At 47.4% G+C, this 17289-nt stretch overlaps 2 protein-coding genes and 1 pseudogene across 2 annotated transcripts; 2 read left to right on the forward strand and 1 right to left on the reverse strand.

Annotated features, from left to right (window-relative positions):
• The first annotated feature begins 435 nt into the window (after positions 1-435).
• On the forward strand, positions 436-1833 carry LOC125525774 (uncharacterized). The gene has a single exon (XM_048690786.2). It carries the CDS (start codon positions 594-596, stop codon positions 1587-1589), a length of 996 nt encoding a protein of 331 aa, XP_048546743.1. The 5' UTR covers positions 436-593; the 3' UTR covers positions 1590-1833.
• Positions 1834-4039: 2206 nt separating this feature from the next.
• LOC125519076 (uncharacterized) lies at positions 4040-4941 on the reverse strand. The gene has a single exon (XM_048683963.2). It carries the CDS (start codon positions 4926-4928, stop codon positions 4200-4202), a length of 729 nt encoding a protein of 242 aa, XP_048539920.1. The 5' UTR covers positions 4929-4941; the 3' UTR covers positions 4040-4199.
• A 3631-nt stretch (positions 4942-8572) lies between these two features.
• On the forward strand, positions 8573-8711 carry LOC125526143 (small nucleolar RNA Z247; annotated as a pseudogene).
• The last annotated feature ends 8578 nt before the right edge of the window (positions 8712-17289 follow it).

Consider the following 17289-nt stretch of genomic DNA (forward strand, 5'->3'; position numbering starts at 1 on the left):
ACGAGTGGATGGATCCCGTCGACGTCGGCGGGAATAATAAATCCGATCCGGGATCCCGTCCCTGTCTCGTGCTCCTCGGAATCTTGCGGGCGGGCCGGCGAGGTGGTGCCGGGCGATTGGATTTGCGGGGAGTTTCGCCCGTGCCGGTCGCTCGTGTCTGGCGTGCGGGGTTCCTCCTGCCGGGCCCGCCGATGGGAATGGCGGGTGGAAGACGGCCGGCGGTGTGGCCGCTGCCCGGAGCCTCGCATTTCCGGTGGCAACGGGCGCGACAGCGCCAGCTGAACCAACAGCGTCTTTGTTTAGTACAACACACGTGTTCTCTGCTAAAAAGACGACCAAGAGTATGGCTACGTATTGTCAACGTGAAAACGTATTCTGGCGAGGGCGAAAGCGCATTGGAAACGTATTATGGGGTGACGGCGTGAGGGACGGACGGACGGACGGAGTGGGTGGGTGGCCCGGCCCAGTTGCCCACCTACCAGAGACGGAGACGCGACGCCTCCACACGACGCGTCCCGAGCCGGACCACCCCACCCCACCGCACCCGCACCTCAATTCCCCTCCCGACCCCCTCCGCCGCCGCCGCCGCCGCCATGGCGGGGCTCGCCGACGAGTTCTTCCTCGGCATCGACGAGGACGGGCCGGGGTCGCTCGGGGAGCCCTCCTACCTCTCCTTCTCCGACGCCTTCGAGGAGGAGGAGCACCACTTCACCCACTCCGACATCTCCCCCAACTTCGACATCGAATCTCAAACCCTAACCCCCGCCCCGGGCTCCCCCTTCTCCTTCGACTCCGACCACGACCTCGACCTGGACCTCAGCCTCGGCCTCGGCCGCCTCTCGCCGTCCTTCCTCCGGATGCGCAGCCCCTCCCCGGCCCGCTCCCCGCCCTTCTGGGACTGCCTCGAGGAGGACCTCGCCGACGACCTCGCGGACGGCCTCGAGTGGGAGGAGATCGCCGACGCCGCCGACGCCGACGCCGGAGACGCCTCCGTCCCTGGGGGCGGCGGTGGGGGCGGGGCGGGAGGAGGAGGCGGAGGGGGCGACGCCGATGCCGACGTGTTCGGCTTCCTCAGCGAGCGGGAGATCCTGGGCGTCATGGAGGGGATCGACAGCGGGGAGGACGAGTCCATGTTCTCCGACGAGCCGCCCTTTGATTTCGGCGACGAGGGCCCGGAGCTCGACGACATATTCCGGAGCGTCGGCTGGGAGGTGCTGCCGGTGCCGCTGGATGAAGACGAGTTCGAGGTGCTGCCGGGGCATATGGCGGACGTGACGGTGGGGGGCGCGCCACCTGCGGCTCGGGCAGCGGTGGAGCGGCTCCAGGTGGTGGCGATCAGTGGGGAGGAGGCCGCACAGGGATGCGCTGTGTGCAAGGACGGGATCGTGCAGGGGGAGCTCGCCACGCGGCTGCCGTGTGCACACTTCTACCATGGGGCGTGCATTGGGCCATGGCTCGCCATACGCAACTCATGCCCGGTGTGCCGTTACGAGCTGCCCACTGATGACCCTGACTATGAGCAGCGGCGGGCAAGGCGGCGTTCTGCTGGTGGCTCCACAGCACAGTTGGGCACACCTATGCAGATGTGAGCATGGGTTCCTTGGTGGCATCTCTTGGTTGCAATTCCATCCAAGTTATGTGAGAAACCTCACACTCTTGACTTGCTCAGTTAGGATGCTTGGAGGTTGCTAGGGTCATACTTCTTTGGTTTTTAAGTGTCGATTGATGTAGCGGTTCTGAACTTCTGATTGGGACTTGATTGGTAAGAACAATTGTTAGAGCTTCTGTATATATGTCGTGCTGCTTCAATAACACAGAAAACCAATTCACTCACTCGATGCTTGTTTTATTCGTATTGTTTGTGACAAATCAATTAGTATTTTCTTCTACTGGAATACTGCTTTTCTTATTGCATCAGTTACCGGCATCGTGATATCATAAACACCATTGTAGAAGACTCTTTTGTACTACAAATCTCAATCTGGTATGCTTTAATCAAACCTTAGTGTTGCTCTTCTGTACTTGGATGTAATTTCTTTGTGGTGATGCTACTGATGTGAGCTTCTCTGCTGCACTACAAGTACTGTAGGTTTTAATTAGCACACAATACCAGTTTGCTGGAAGTTAAAATGAGAAACCTCACTCGGTGACTGATCAGTTAGGATACTTCGAGGTCACTAGTCGTACTATTTGGTTTGAAGTGTTGATGTAACTGTTCCGATTGGGAGTTGAATGGTAAGAATAACCGTTAGTGCTTCTGCATATATGTCATGCTGCTTCAGTAATACAGAGAAGTTTCTTAGTCACCGAAATCTTGTCTAATTTGTATTGGTTGTGGCAGAACTTTCTTCTACTGGCCTACTGCTTTGCTTACTGCATGATTTACTGCCATCATAGTTACAGAAATATCTTTATAGATGTTAGCGTGCTACTCTCTGTACCAAGACTGCCCTGTACTAGAAATTCCAATCTAGTTTTCTTTAATTAGACCTGTGAGTTACTTTTCTGTACTGGGAGTATAGTAGTATATATCATTTCTGTAAGGTGAGCTTCTCTGCTGCACTGTAAGTACTGTGGTCCTTTAACTAGCACACAATACCAACTGGTGGTGTTTAGCAGTACCAAACAAGCAATCAAAGTTCCGTTACGTTTGGAGTGGTTGGTACTCCCTCCGTGGAGTGGTTGGTACTCCCTCCGTAAAGAAATATAAGAGCGTTTAGATCACTAGGCCGGTAGATCATTTTGCTTGTGCTGAAAGTCAACATGGCCCTTCCAAAAATGGAAGAGTTGGTTACCGATTCTTATTTACTCGTTTATATTCGGCAATAGATAAGTCGTCAAAGTTCTGTTACATCTGGGAAGCAAAGTACAGTTAGATCCATGTGCAGGGAACATGCTGGAGAAACCATCTTTTATCAGAATATATGGGATGAAGCGTACCTTAGTTGCTTATTGGATATATGAAAACGACGACACGGCATGGCAGTTGCTTGGAAATTTTTTATCTTGGCACTCGCTAGTTATTCATTGAGACCAGCAAGTGCTTCTATGTTCATTTATTTGCCATGCTATTTTCTTCAGGCTACTGTGCGGTGTTCATAGTGTGCGTCTTAAGTGGAAAACTGAAAGGGGAGGTTACCTGACCAATCACAGTGAACCATCGGATTTTTCAATTCGTTTTGCAAGATTTTTTGATGTAGACGGCACTCCATAATTTCCATGGTTTGACTGGTTGTCCAATTCTTGTTACCATAACCGGTTATCGAATTGTTTCTAATAAGTGTTACTGCACTTGCTCTTGTTCCCAGTCTTGTTCTCTTGAGCTAAAATCCGAAGCTGGTCATATTGGGCTGACGATATTTTCCGAAATCGCCTTGCGATCCGTGGTCTCTGCTGAACACGGCTAACACGCGTCTGCTGCAAGTTCGGCCTGGAACAGCTTATGGCCAATTTTCCGTTCCTGGTTCAGAAATACTGCCACTTTTTGTTGCCCTGTTCAGGGTGGCATGGATGCAAACTTGCCGTCCTTCCATTGTGTTGATGCATTTCAAGGTTTCAGTCCTTTATCCTGTGTTGTGATTCTTGGTTCAGGCAGGCTACAGAATGCATCGGTGCCCAGGTAAGGCCTAAACTCTTATGCACACATGATGCCGGTCTGATCGCTGGTGTTTCGCACGTGGAGATAGAAGTGGCGCACGCTGATCGCTTAGTGCTGATGCCCCTAACAACTGAAGGTTGGCACTTTGACATGCCGCCGCCATCTTGTCCTGAACGGAGGAGGTGTCTGACGCGCAACATCTTCTGAATCTCTCTTGGACACTGGTTACTCTTCCTGTTGACCGGATGGAGCGACTAGATGGTCTATGGCGAGTTGGCTGCCGGTGTGCGGCGGCTGGCCGGCGTTTGACGTCGCTGTCGCCGGCAGCGGGACAACACCAAGGCCACCATCGATCGTTCGACAGTGGGACTGTAGGAGCGTCACTCAAGAAAGATCGATGTTGCAGCCAACGAAGTTAACTTATACGGAGTAGTGGTTCACTGAAGCAGGAGTGAGCAATTTCAAGAGCCCGATCAATGAAAACACAATCCAGCTACATAATATTCACACGCCCGGTAATTAATCTCCTCATGGTTATGGCATATATCATCGTCCTGGTGTATACTACGGTCGCGATCGCATGTGTTACGTACGTCGGATCCTACGGCGTTCTTGCGGCGGCGGCCTCGTCGCCGGCGTCTCGATCGGCGGCCTCCTCCTCGGCGGTGAGCCTCCCCCGCAGGCGGCGCAGCTCCTCCCGGAGCCGCGCGTTGTCCCGGGCCACCTGCGCGTGCCTGGCCTCGGCGCGGTTGAGCTCCACGACGAGCCGCTGGTTGGCCGCCCGCAGCTCCGCGGCGCACGCCGACAGCTCGTCCAGCTGCCTCCGCCGCCGCATCCGCGACCGCCGCGCCGACTCGCGGTTCGACGCCAGCCGCCTCGCCTTCCTCGTCTCGCTCACGGCGTCGGCGACGTGGCTCAGGCCGCTGTCGCACGACGGCGGGCCGCGGCCATTGTCGCCAGCCCCGCCGCTGCCGCCGACCAACCACCCGTCGACGAGGTCCACGTCGACGTCGTGCGGGTGCGGCGGCAGGTAGGACGTCGGGAGGCCGACGAAACCGGCCGACTGGTACGCCAGCGCGGCGAGCTCTTGCTGCATGGCCGGCGCCGCCGCGAACTCGCAGATCACAGTGCTCCTGCTGCTGCTACGGAGGTTGCTATGTATACAGAAGGCCACTCTCTCACTCTCCGGCGTCGTCGAATGGATGGAGGGAAGGAGGAAAAGGCTGCGAGCTGCCGCTTTAAACCGCGCGCGAAAAGGGAGAGCCCACCCACTGGCATGCACCGCCGATGCGGTCAGCAAGCTTTGCCCCTTTCGGAGCCCCATCGCCATTGCGTCTGCGCTTTGATATTACCTATCCCGATGGTTTTTCTGGGATCCGTCGCTGTCCGCGGTTCGGTTGCGGTAATTTGCCAGCAGCATAGAGATGATAGATCGTCGTCGTCGTCAAGATAGGCTTAGTTTCTCCTTGTTTCGGAAACGCTCTTCCCGTGCGGTGTCGATCGGGAGAAGTCGCCGCGCTTCCTCTTTTGCTGGGAGAATTTTGCCAAGGCTGGCTGCATTGAATCGTAGATCACCAATTCACCATCGAGAGGCGTCGTTTTCTTGGCGGTTGTATAGGTTAAACCGTGGAGTCTGAACATCTTGCATTGTTAGTTTCCGTTACTGAGTTGGCTGGCTGTGGAGTATAGACTAGGATTTTTTTTCCTCCTATAAATATACTCGGTGTGCAGAAACGGAGGGTCTTCAGCCAAACTTTTCTGCTGTCGTGGCGAAGTGGCAACGCGACGGAACTGCCCTTTAGGCCTTTTTTCTTTGCGCATACAAGATATTGGAACGATAAGAGCACTGTATAGCGACGCCACACAGTACTAGTATAAACAAGGCCAGATGCCAGGACACCAGCCGCTGTTTGGCCATCACTTGGACTTGGGTGCGTGATGCAGCGTTAGAGGTTTATGGTACTGTTTGGTCAGTCCCGCCTCGTGTAGAGAGACCTTGTTAGTGAGTGCTCTTGATCTAATGCCTTCCGGTTAGGTCCATAGAGAGCTTGGCTTTATCTACAACCTCAAGAAAATATGGTGCCGGTTTATGCGGATATCTTGATCTTAATACAAATCTTAGCTTCGACCTTCGACTATATAAATATAAGTCTATAATAACTGATGGCTGACGGTCCCACTCGCAAGATACTACTCCTTTCGATTCAAAACAAGTGTCATGGCTTAAACCGGGACATTTATTTTGGATCAGAGGGAGTACTATATGACATGCGCAGTAGCATGCACATATTTCCTGCGCGTTTGCTAATTTTAGGATCGGTCAGTCAAATTCTTAGAGTAAAGAGGTAGCACACAAGGCTGAAAATAGGTAGGTTGTGCTACTGATAAGGCTTACTTTGCCTGTTCAAGGCAGTACAACATAATATCTTTGTATACATGTCATTAGGTTTTAACTAGGTCCCCTAGCTAGGGTTGCTTAGTTCATGCTTATCACAAGCTCTTGTTTGCTTACCTACTAATGCCATTAGCTGCTATACTTTAAAAAATAAATCCAGCCTGGTGTGTCACATTCTAGGAGCGAAGACAATTGGGCATGCCTAAAGCAGAAACTCGTGGAGGAACAAAAAGGTATATGGGGTAGTCAAGATATGTCTAAAGCAAGAGGTTGCTAATCAGACGGCAATAATTGTTTGTGGCGACTCTTGTTGACCATCAGCTTTTGGAACACCAACCTGTCTTCTCTCTTAATTAATTTATTTACTTAACAAAGGTAAGCACTACATGTTCATGGCCTTAGCCACACTTGGCTTTGGTGCCATAAGCAGCAAATGGCTTATGACCTTTTGAAATGAAATGCCACATAGCCTTTTGCTTTCTAGCAGAAAGGTGTGCCGGTTTTTAGATAGGTCGGACACACAAATTAATGTGCACTTCTCATTGAGAAAAACATGACTTCATGAGTTTCTGATTTATATGTTTCTTGGTCGGTCTGGCATGAGATAAAACTGCAACATTAAAGCATTTTGCGTGAGGAAAACATGAAACCTTTTCTCTTACTCTAATAACCAGCGCGACTCTCGAATTGTCACGCAAATGTGTAGGCCTGTCATCTGAAAACACAGAAGGAGAAATCAAGAAACGGTCAGTGCTAATAAACTTCTCCTATCGTAGTTGAGAAACCTTTCAATTATAAAAACAGAGGAGATATGGCGTGACTTCTTTTATCATCCACAATCGTTAGTGGCTTCAACTTTCAGTCCACCCATCGTTCCCTGTTACGTGTGCAAGATCAGCACACCAAATGTGGGAACGTCATCTCTTGCCAAAGCAAAGCAAAGCACATCACATCGATGGCAGGATTAACAATGGTTTTGCGCCTCAGATTACTAATTAGGGAAATTTAAAATCATATTGACCTATCAATGATTACGCGATAGGCAATCCGGTTATAGCATAACACGATAAGCGTAGCCACCGAAGGATTCGATTTTACAAGGTAAAGAAGGCCATATCTTGCACGGATTATTAGAAGAAAAAAGGCATTGCATACGTTATAGTGCTTTATGTTTAAGTAAAGTCCAAAGCAGCATAATACACTTGCACGGCGATGCTTACTTCACTGGGGAAAAAGACTGAAGAAGAAATGAAACCACCAAGTGTACGATAGATATCAGAAAATATCTGATGGAAATACTATATGAAAACCAAACAAAATTGCATATATATAAATTCTTAAAATATAGTACAACCTCTATACACTAATATATGGCATTTTGCAGTTTAATTTAAACTGCAAAAATGTCTTACATTACTTTATTGAGGGAGTAGGATGGATGTTGGTCTATGGACACTTGCATTTCAAATTCACAGTCAAATTCAACTCTGGTGTGGTTATTGATGGTGTTGGAAACACACTCAACCTGATCACGAATATCAATCATTGCATGCAATCAAAGGACAAGTACGAATTTAGTATGTGCAATTCGAATTCGCGGATATAAGATGAAGTACTTGATTAACAAAGTGAGGTCCAAATGACGCGTAGTACATGAGGTCATATTGTCCCTCGTCTCTATGGCAAAGGGTAGCAATCTCTAAAACTCAATCAAACAAAACTCACACCCTAATTCAATACCCTAAGGGAGGTATTTAAGCGGGGTCAATGGGGGAATTCAGCCAACCCAGGAAGGAGGGAGGGGTCGGATATGTTAAATGATAGGCTTGTAGAAATTATATAGGCTAGTATTTTGTGACATGTTGTCACGTGCTGTACGTACACGTACATGTAATCTTGGGTGCGGCAGGTTGTTAGTTAGGATAAGTTTATCTTTGTATAGCTTGGAGTAGAGGCCAAGCCTAGTAACAACATGCGCATCTCATCTTGTAATCTGACATCTCTATGTAACACGTATGCGTCCCTGCCGAACAACACATGCTTCCACAATTCTCTTTCTTTCATGGTAATCAGAGCAATCCTCGAGCTCATCCATGGCGACGTCTTCAAGTTCCTTCCTCTCCTCGCCATTCGCTCACGCTGCCACAGAGAAGCTTACCAAGGGCAACCAAGCCCTGTGGCGAGCGACCGTGCTCTCCGCCATCCGGGGAGCCCAGATGGCGAAGTACCTCGACGTTGAGCAGCAGCTGCCGCGCATGTAGATCGACGTGGCCTCCGTTGACGGCAAGACCACGACGAAAGCGCCGAACCCTGACTTCCAAACCTGGTATGCGCAAGACCAACAAGTCTTCTCCTATCTCCTGATGACTCTTCCTCGTGAGATAGCCATCCAGGTTGCATCCTGTCATACCTCAGCGGAGCTCTGGAACGCAGTCAAAGGGATGCTTGCATCTCGCACTCGATCGCAGAGCACCAACGTTCACATCGCCCTCGCCAACCTGCAGAAGGGCAACCTTTCCATCACCGACTATGTCGGGAAAGTCAGAACCCTCACCGACGAGCTGATCGCCGCGGGGAAGAGGGTGGACGAGGAAGACATTGTCTCCCACATCCTCGCCGAACTCGATGAAGATTTCGATCCGATGGTTTCTGCTATGTGCTCCAGGGTGGAGCCGGTCACTGCAGCTGAGCTTTTCTCGCAGCTGCTCAGCTTCGAGACGAGGCTGAATCTTTGTGGCTGCGGGTCTCAGTCCTCCGCCAACAGCGCCACCCGAGGCCGCAAGCAAGGCGGCGGAGGTGGTGACCGCGGCCGCAGACAAGCTGGCAATGGTGGTGACCGCGATGGCCGTGGCTATTCCAGGCCAGGAGGTCGTGGCGGTGGTGGTCACGACGGCAACAATGGAGGCAGCAGCGGAGGCAACTACAACAACCATGCCTCTGCTCCTTGGGTGCAGTGTCAGATCTGCGAGAAGATGGGCCATCCGGCATGGAAGTGCTTGAAATGGTATGATGAGTCCTACCAAGGCGTGGAGGAGAAATCGACCAATCTTGCAGCCCCATAGTATGGCGTAGACACCAACTGGTACCTTGACAGTGGTGCTACTGATCATATCACGGGCGACCTGGAGAAGCTGACCGTACGTGATCGCTATAACGGCAATGAACAGATACATACTGCAAGCGGGTCAGGTATGGATATTAAACATATTGGTCATTCAGCAATTCATACCCTAGATCATGATCTCTACTTAAACAATATCCTTCATGTACCCGAAGCAAATAAAAGTCTCATCTCTGCTAGTCGTCTTGCCATTGACAACAACTCCTTTGTTGAAATTCACCCTTATTCTTTTCCTGTTAAGGATCAGGGAACGAGGAAGGTACTACTTCAAGGAAAGGGTAGGAGACGTCTCTACCCGATTAGGCACACGAGCACCGACGTCAAGAAGCAAGTGCTAAGTGCTACCAAGCTATCTCCGGATAGGTGGCACCGACGTCTAGGGCATCCTTCTTCTGTTATTGTTAGCAAAGTCATTAGTCAAAATAATCTGCCGTGTGCCAATTATTTCAATAAAGAATAAAGAGTCTGTATGTGACGCATGCCAAAAGGGCAAAAGTCACCAACTTCCTTATCCAAATTCAATAAGTGAATCAAAATTTCCTTTAGAGCTTGTGTTCTCTAATGTTTGGGGTCCTGCTGTGGAAACAGTAGGAAGAAAGCAATATTATGTGAGTTTCATAGATGATTTCAGTAAATTTACATGGATCTATCTTATCAAACACAAGTTCGAGGTGTTTTAAAAGTTTCATGATTTTCAGAAACTTGTAGAGCGACAATTTGATCGCAAAATTCTTGCTCTCCAAACGGATTGGGGAGGGGAGTATGTTAAACTCAACTCCTTCTTTACCAAAATAGGTATATCTCACCATGTCTCTTGTCCTCATGCGCACCAACAGAATGGTTCAGCTGAAAGAAAACATCGTCATATCGTTGAAGTAGGTTTGTCTCTTCTTGCTCAAGCTTCTATGCCCCTGAAGTTTTGGGATGAAGCTTTCATTGTCGCAACCTACTTGATAAATCGGATGCCTAGCAAAGTAATCCACTTTGAAACACCTTTCGAACGTCTTTTCCATGAAAAACCCAACTATTCCATCTTAAGAATCTTTGGGTGTGCCTGCTGGCCCAACCTCTGACCTTACAACAATCATAAGCTTCAATTTCGCTCCAAGCAGTGTGCTTTCCTTGGGTATAGCAACCTTCACAAAGGCTTCAAGTGCCTAGATATTTCCACCGGACGAGTTTATATTTCAAGGGATGTTGTGTTTGATGAAAACGTGTTTCCTTTCTCTACACTCCATCCTAATGCTGGTGCTCGTCTTCGGGCTGAGATCCTTTTGCTTTCACCAGATTTATTAAATCCTACTGATCAAGGGGGTGAACATATTGCTAATGATCATTTGTTTAATAATCCTAACCCTAACGGAGACAACAGTGAAAAAAACAACACTCCAAATCGTCATCATTTTATGCAGCAACAGGAGCAACAGGAAACACCTGGCGCGGAACACGAAGCTGATTCGCCTGCACCTGCGGGCGCTGATCCCACGAGATTTGGTGGCAGGGGGCCAACTGACGCATCTGCGGATCCCCAGGCAGACCTTCTGGCGCCCCCTGATCCCTAGTCGGGCGGGACCGGCGGTGATTGGTCGGGTGGACCCGACCCGCCCTCGCCTTCGTTTGGCGCGCGCCATGCGTCAGGTTCCCGCACGGGCGGACCTGGCACGCCTTCGTCGTCACATGGGGCGGGTGGTGCGTCGCCTGGCCCACGCGCACAAAACCCGAGCCCAGGCAGTGCGCCGCACAGTGCAACCGCATGGGATCCAAGCCCAGTCAGGAGCTCGGCGGTCGAGGGAGATTCGCCCGCCTTTGCTCGATCGAATCAGGTACGAGGTGATGGGCTCGGATCTTCTGTGGCTGATAACTCAGTACGTGATCATGCACCGTTACGAATGACTACGCATGCACAAAAAGGTATTTTGAAACCATAAAGTTTAAATATGGGACAGTCAGGTATGAGAAAAAAATTCAAGTTTGCAAACTTTGCTTCAACCGGTGAACCTCAAAGTCTGTTAGAGGCACTAAGTAATGATAATTGGAAAAAGGCTATGAATATAGAATATGAAGCTCTCATGAAAAATCAGACTTGGCATTTGGTTTCTCCTAAGCAAGGGAGGAATGTGACAGATTGTAAGTGGGTATACAAGATTAAAAGAAAACCCGATGGCACAATAAACAGATACAAGGCTAGGCTAGTGGCTAAAGGCTTTAAGCAGGGTTATGGCATTGATTATGAGGACACATTTAGTCCAGTTGTTAAAGCTGCTACTATTAGACTTGTTCTGTCTATTGCTGTTTCCAGGGGTTGGAGTCTTCATCAATTGGATGTACAGAATGCGTTTCTACATGACGTTCTTGAGGAAGAGGTTTATATGAGGCAGCCACTTGGATTTGGGGATGGCTTGAAACCACATCATGTATGTAGGTTGGACAAGGCCTTGTATGGTCTAAAGCAGCCCCTAGAGCCTGGTATTCAAGATTGAGTATGAAATTGCAGCAACTAGGTTTTCGAGCTTCAAAGGGAGATACTTCTTTATTCTTCTTCAAGAAAGGGAAGGTGATCATCTTTATGTTAATTTATGTTGATGATATAATTGTTGCTAGTTCATCACAAAATGCTACCTCAGCTCTGCTAAAGAATTTGAGAAGTGAGTTTGCACTCAAGGACTTGGGAGAGCTACATTAATTTCTAGGCATTGAAGTTAAAAAAATGCATGATGGTATTATGTTAACTCAAGACAAGTATGCCAGAGACATAATTAAACGAGTAGGCATGAAGGATTGTAAGCCTTCCAATACACCACTGATAAGCTGTCATTGCATGAAGGAAATGTATTGAGCGCCGAAGAGGGAACTAAGTACAGAAGCATAGTTGGTGCACTTCAGTACTTAACTTTGACTAGACCTGATATATCATTTGCAGTAAATAAGGTCTGTAAATTCTTGCATGCTCCTAGCTCCTTACATTGGACACCTGTAAAAAGGATACTAAGGTATATTCAAGGAAGTACTGGAATAGGGCTCAAGCTATGTAGATCTCCATTAACTGGAATAAGTGCATTCTCTGATGAGGATTGGGTTGGGTGTCCAGATGATAGGAGATCTACTGGAGGTTTTGCTATTTTTCTTGGGTCTAATCTTATATGAATGCTAAGAAACAAGCAACACTATCACGTTCCAGTATTGAAGCAGAATATAAGTCTCTGGCAAATGCAACTGCTGAGGTAATGTGGATTGAAACTTTACTTAATGAACTAGGAATTGGAAGATCACATGTGTCACAACTATGGTGTGACAACTTGGGTGCAACATATCTTTCTGCAAATCCTGTATTTCATGCCAGAACAAAGCATATAGAAATTGATTATCACTTTGTTCGTGAAAGAGTAGCACAGAAGCTATTAGAGATACAGTTCATTCCAACAGGAGATCAAGTTGCTGATGATTTCACTAAGACTCTACAAGTTCGACAGTTTCAAGCCTTCAAGAATAATCTAAACCTTGAGGAGTTAAGATTGAGGAAGGATGTTAAATGATAGGCTTGTATAAATTATATAGGCTAGTATTTTGTGACATGTTGTCACGTACTGTACGTACACATACATGTAATCTTGGGTGCGGCAGGTTGTTAGCTAGGATAAGTTTATCTTTGTATAGCTTGGAGTAGAGGCCAAGCCTAGTAACAACCTGCGCATCTCATCTTGTAATCTGACATCTCTATATAACACGTACGCGTCCCTGCCGAACAGCATACACTTCCACAATTCTCTTTCTTTCAGGATCCAACCTTGAGTCGGTCCACTCCCTAAATACAAACTATAAAAATTGCATGTAGTCTTTTACTCCAAAAGTACTTGAACCTGACCCAAATCTGAGGTGGGGCAAGACCTAAGGATGATTATGTATAAAATTTTGAAGTGTCATCTTGTATATCTCATCTATGTCTTAATGTGTCATTATGGCGGCCTTAAAGTCCCGAGGTCTCCGCAAAAACATCATCTTTGTTCTTCGTATGCTGGATGCCATCTCCCTGTTCGATCATGCTCCAACATTTGTCCCTCTCGTCCAGGCTAGGTCCTTCATTCCTATAATACTAACATACTCCCTCCATTTCAGAATATAAAGTGCATCAGTTTTCGTGCAAGTGAAACATATGTATTTTTGACCAGGATTATAGAATAAAATATCAACATCCACAATACTAAATAAATAAATATAAAAAACCTTTCATGATGGATCTAATGATACAAATTTTGTATTATAGATATTGATACACTTTCTAAAAACTTGGTCAAATATGCATATTTTTTACTTTTGAAAAATAATAATACACCTTATATTTTAGGACGAAGGGAGTATTTGAGTAGGCAGTATCATATTTTCATGAGCAATAGTGAAAAGCACCCGATAATTAAGTTGATGTCTATAGTCACTAATGATTGGTCCTTGTCTCTTTGTTATTGTGGGGGCTGTGAGTGTAACTATAGTATTGTTGTCCACATGACTGCTTCTACGACCTCAAATGGAAAGAAAGTCGTGAGCAGTCCAATGGGCGTCAGATCTAACAGGGACAAAATGTTTTCACAATTGCAAATGTCCTTGATGCGGCATGGTGGCGCAACACCATCGGGGTGCCTTGTGGCACACTGTCATCCCCACCACCTTCGGAGCTTTGCAAGCAGCCCATGAGACAATGAACAAACAACACTAATCCACCTAGAAGAAGACCTGGCCACCCTCTCGATGCAGGGCGAGCCTCCACATCGACGAGGTCGGACGCATTGGTGATGGGGTAGATCAAAAGCACCAACCGCACACCAAGGGCCCTCGTTGTTGCCCGGGACGGGATGAGTAGTGTTGGTGGTGGTCTTTAGGGTTCACTAACCTATTGTTCCACTTTTGGGTTCTCAATTTTTCCGTGCATACACCTTAAAAAGAATATGAGGTGCAAGTTAATACCCCCTCCGTCCCAACATAAATGTCTCAACTTTGTACTAATTTTAGTACAAAATTATACTAAAGTCAAGACACTTATTTTGAACAGAGATGGTATTATGCATTTCTCTAGAGCATCACCCTCTCGACATACTATATCTTTTGATAATTTTTGAGCAATTCTAAACATGACTTTCATGGAGTTTAATTCATCATGTGTTTCCACCGGAGACTTCTGCAATCGGATGTGTCCCTCTATAGCAACATTGATACATATCGCTGCCTAGTTTTTTAGAGTAAATATCACTTTGTACTCTTTTTAGTACGAATTATTTAGTAAACACGGGGCTTGAACGAAGACCGAATTCGGGCCCGTTGTAAAGCAAGATTGCATCTAAGAGCAACTCTAGTAGAGTCGTCATATGAGGCTGCCGAGGTGATGCGCAAACTCAGAGTCTTCATATTAACTGCTTTCCTATCATGGGACCCCTTGTCAATGTAACATTTTTTTCTTTCTAAATCTCCCTTCCATTCCCATGTGAGGTGGGGGCCACAAGAAGTTTTTCTTCCGCCAAATATTTGAGCTAGAGGAAATGCATTCCCAATGTTGGCCCTGAGACGCCAAATATGGAGGCCGAGAGGTCAGAATTCAAGGATGCCGATAAATTATGGCGAATGTAGGTATGATGACTCTGCTAGAGTGTCTTTTGGTTAGAACCATCATGTTGACAGTTATTGTGGTGATTGAGCAGTATGATGACTTCGCTAGAGTTGTTCTGAAACAATTGAAGAATAAAATTAAGACAATGCAACCGCATAGAGTCCACGTCCGACCTCTGCATAATAAGATGTGTAATAAACGCGTCCTGCTGCATAATTTAGCCGCCAAATCACCGATCCTTCAGTCCACCGCCGTAGAATGTTTGCTACTGTAATTCCGTGAGTTCACGTGGTTGCTAATTTAGCCGCCAAATCACCGATCCTTCAGTCCACCGTCTGAAAAACAAATTCGCCCTACGGCCCTATATATAACACCCAATGATCACGACATTTTATCACATCTAATCCCCAGGACCAACTCAATCCCAACAACACGGGAATAGACATCAAACTTAGCTCTTACATTCAGCTTCTTAATTAGCTCGGGCTATTTTTCTGAAAAATATGGCTCGAGCAAGAGCGATTGCAGCGCTGGTTGTGACGTTACTGGGCTGCGAGTTGGCCGTCGCCGGGGACGACGTCGCCCCAAGTGCGTCGCGACCCAAGGCGCAGCCGCCATCCGGTGGATTGGCGCCGGAGCCGCAGCCCCCTGCGCCCGGGGGATTGCTGAAGGCGCACGTTACATTCTACGGTGGCGCCGACGGCGCTGGCACCATGGGTGAGCAGAGCTTACCAACATCACACCTCCTTCCTTTCGTGGTGAATGCTACCGTGTTGCGCATCAGATATTTGTAGTACTTCCTTTTTCTTAGTTTACAGGACGTGCACATACTCTTAGATTATTAATTTGATCAATCTAATACAAGTCATATATTACAAAAAATATACCAATATAAACTTCAGATATACTATTTACAAACGGTATAATTTTTGTGTTATATAGTTTATATTAAATCTAGGTATACGCGCAGGACTTGTAAATTGAAACGGAGAGAGTAACTGATTTATGTTGGAAATATGAGCAATTTACCAAATGATTTTATTAATAGAAATACTAGATAAAGCATGGCTAATATAGTAGAGATCGAACAAGTCATGCGTTCTGACAGAGAAAAGGTAAATAGCATCGGCATATATGAACTTGAACTAAACACATCTAGAACAGACACTAGATGAAGTTGCATATATGAAGTAGAATCAAACATATATAGGGCAGAAACTAGAACAAAGAACTGTGACAGAAAGAGCAAGAACACGTACGGGACAGTAGCAGCAGAAGCACTGGACTTGGGATCGACATCCTCTCCAGCCATGTCGTTGCAGAGGTAGTCGACGTCGGGGAAGTAGTCGTCGGAGTCTGTGATGAAGAAGCCAGTAGTCGCGCGGAGCGCTCCCCAAAAACCTTATCACCCTTCTCCCGTACATGACACAAAAGGTGCGGTTCCGGAGGCCTACTGTCCTGACCTGTGGTGCACGCCGCAAGCCAGGATGAGGAAGATCGTAGCAGTAGGCGAGAGGATAGCAGTAGCGGAGCGCTCCCCAAAAACCTTATCACCCTTCTCCCGTACATGACTCAAAAGGTGCGGTTCCGGAGACCTACTGTCCCGACCTGTGGTGCACGCCGCAAGCCAGGATGAGGAATATCGTAGCAGTAGGCGAGAGGATTGCATTGTTCTGGTGTGTCTCTCTGGGAGGAGCGACCTTCCTTTTATAGGCACAGGAGAGGGACCCGTCGTGCGTGGCAAAAACTTAGACATCGGCTCGGCTCATTCCCGCAACCCGCGGCGCGGCGCGGCGAGGCAGCGGAGGAGGAGCGCGCGTGGATGTCCCTCTTGTTCTCATCCTCATACATGTGGAGAAAGAGTCTCCCTTATAAAGAGGTCCAACTCCCTCTAAACTAGCAACGTGGGACTAAACTTTTATTCCACCTCTTGCCTTGCACAAATGGGCTGCGTGGGCCTCTAGGATTTATTAGGAATTTCCGAAACTGCTATTGGGCAAGGCCCAAAATAGACAAAATTCCAGCAATTTACTGATCCATCACGGGTGGAGCTTATGCGTCATACTCTGAGAATTTTCATGAGTTTACTAGAGAGAACCCTACTCTCATAGATTGCGACGTTTAACAATCAGACTAATATAGCTGTGTTCTTCAAAAGATGTTCTGCAGGACAACATCTCTGCTTAAAAGAGCCACTTAGAACACATTAAGATATACATCAACCTGCCATGCAGATTAGAAGAGTATTGCATCTTCATGGAGTGGTATTGTTAATAGTAAGGATACTCTCCTCTCAGTTGACCAACAACTTGTCTTCCACATCTAATTCATGGGATCTCTGATCACAAAGAATAGGTTACCACTGTGAACAACTCATGTTGTGGGTCTCATACCCATCTCCCTCGATGCATTATCTATCACATTACATGATAGACCCTTAGTAAAAGGATCTGGCAGATTTTTAGATGTTTGGATATAATCCAATGCAATAACTCCGGAGTTTTTCATTTTCCTGACAGACTTTAACCTTCTCTGAACGTGTCTTGATGACTTCATGTTATCCTTTGAGCTGATCACTTTCG

The sequence above is a fragment of the Triticum urartu genome, chromosome 7A (genome assembly GCF_056163025.1).
Source record: "Triticum urartu cultivar PI428250 chromosome 7A, HENAU_Tu73, whole genome shotgun sequence".
Lineage (NCBI taxonomy): Eukaryota > Viridiplantae > Streptophyta > Magnoliopsida > Poales > Poaceae > Triticum > Triticum urartu.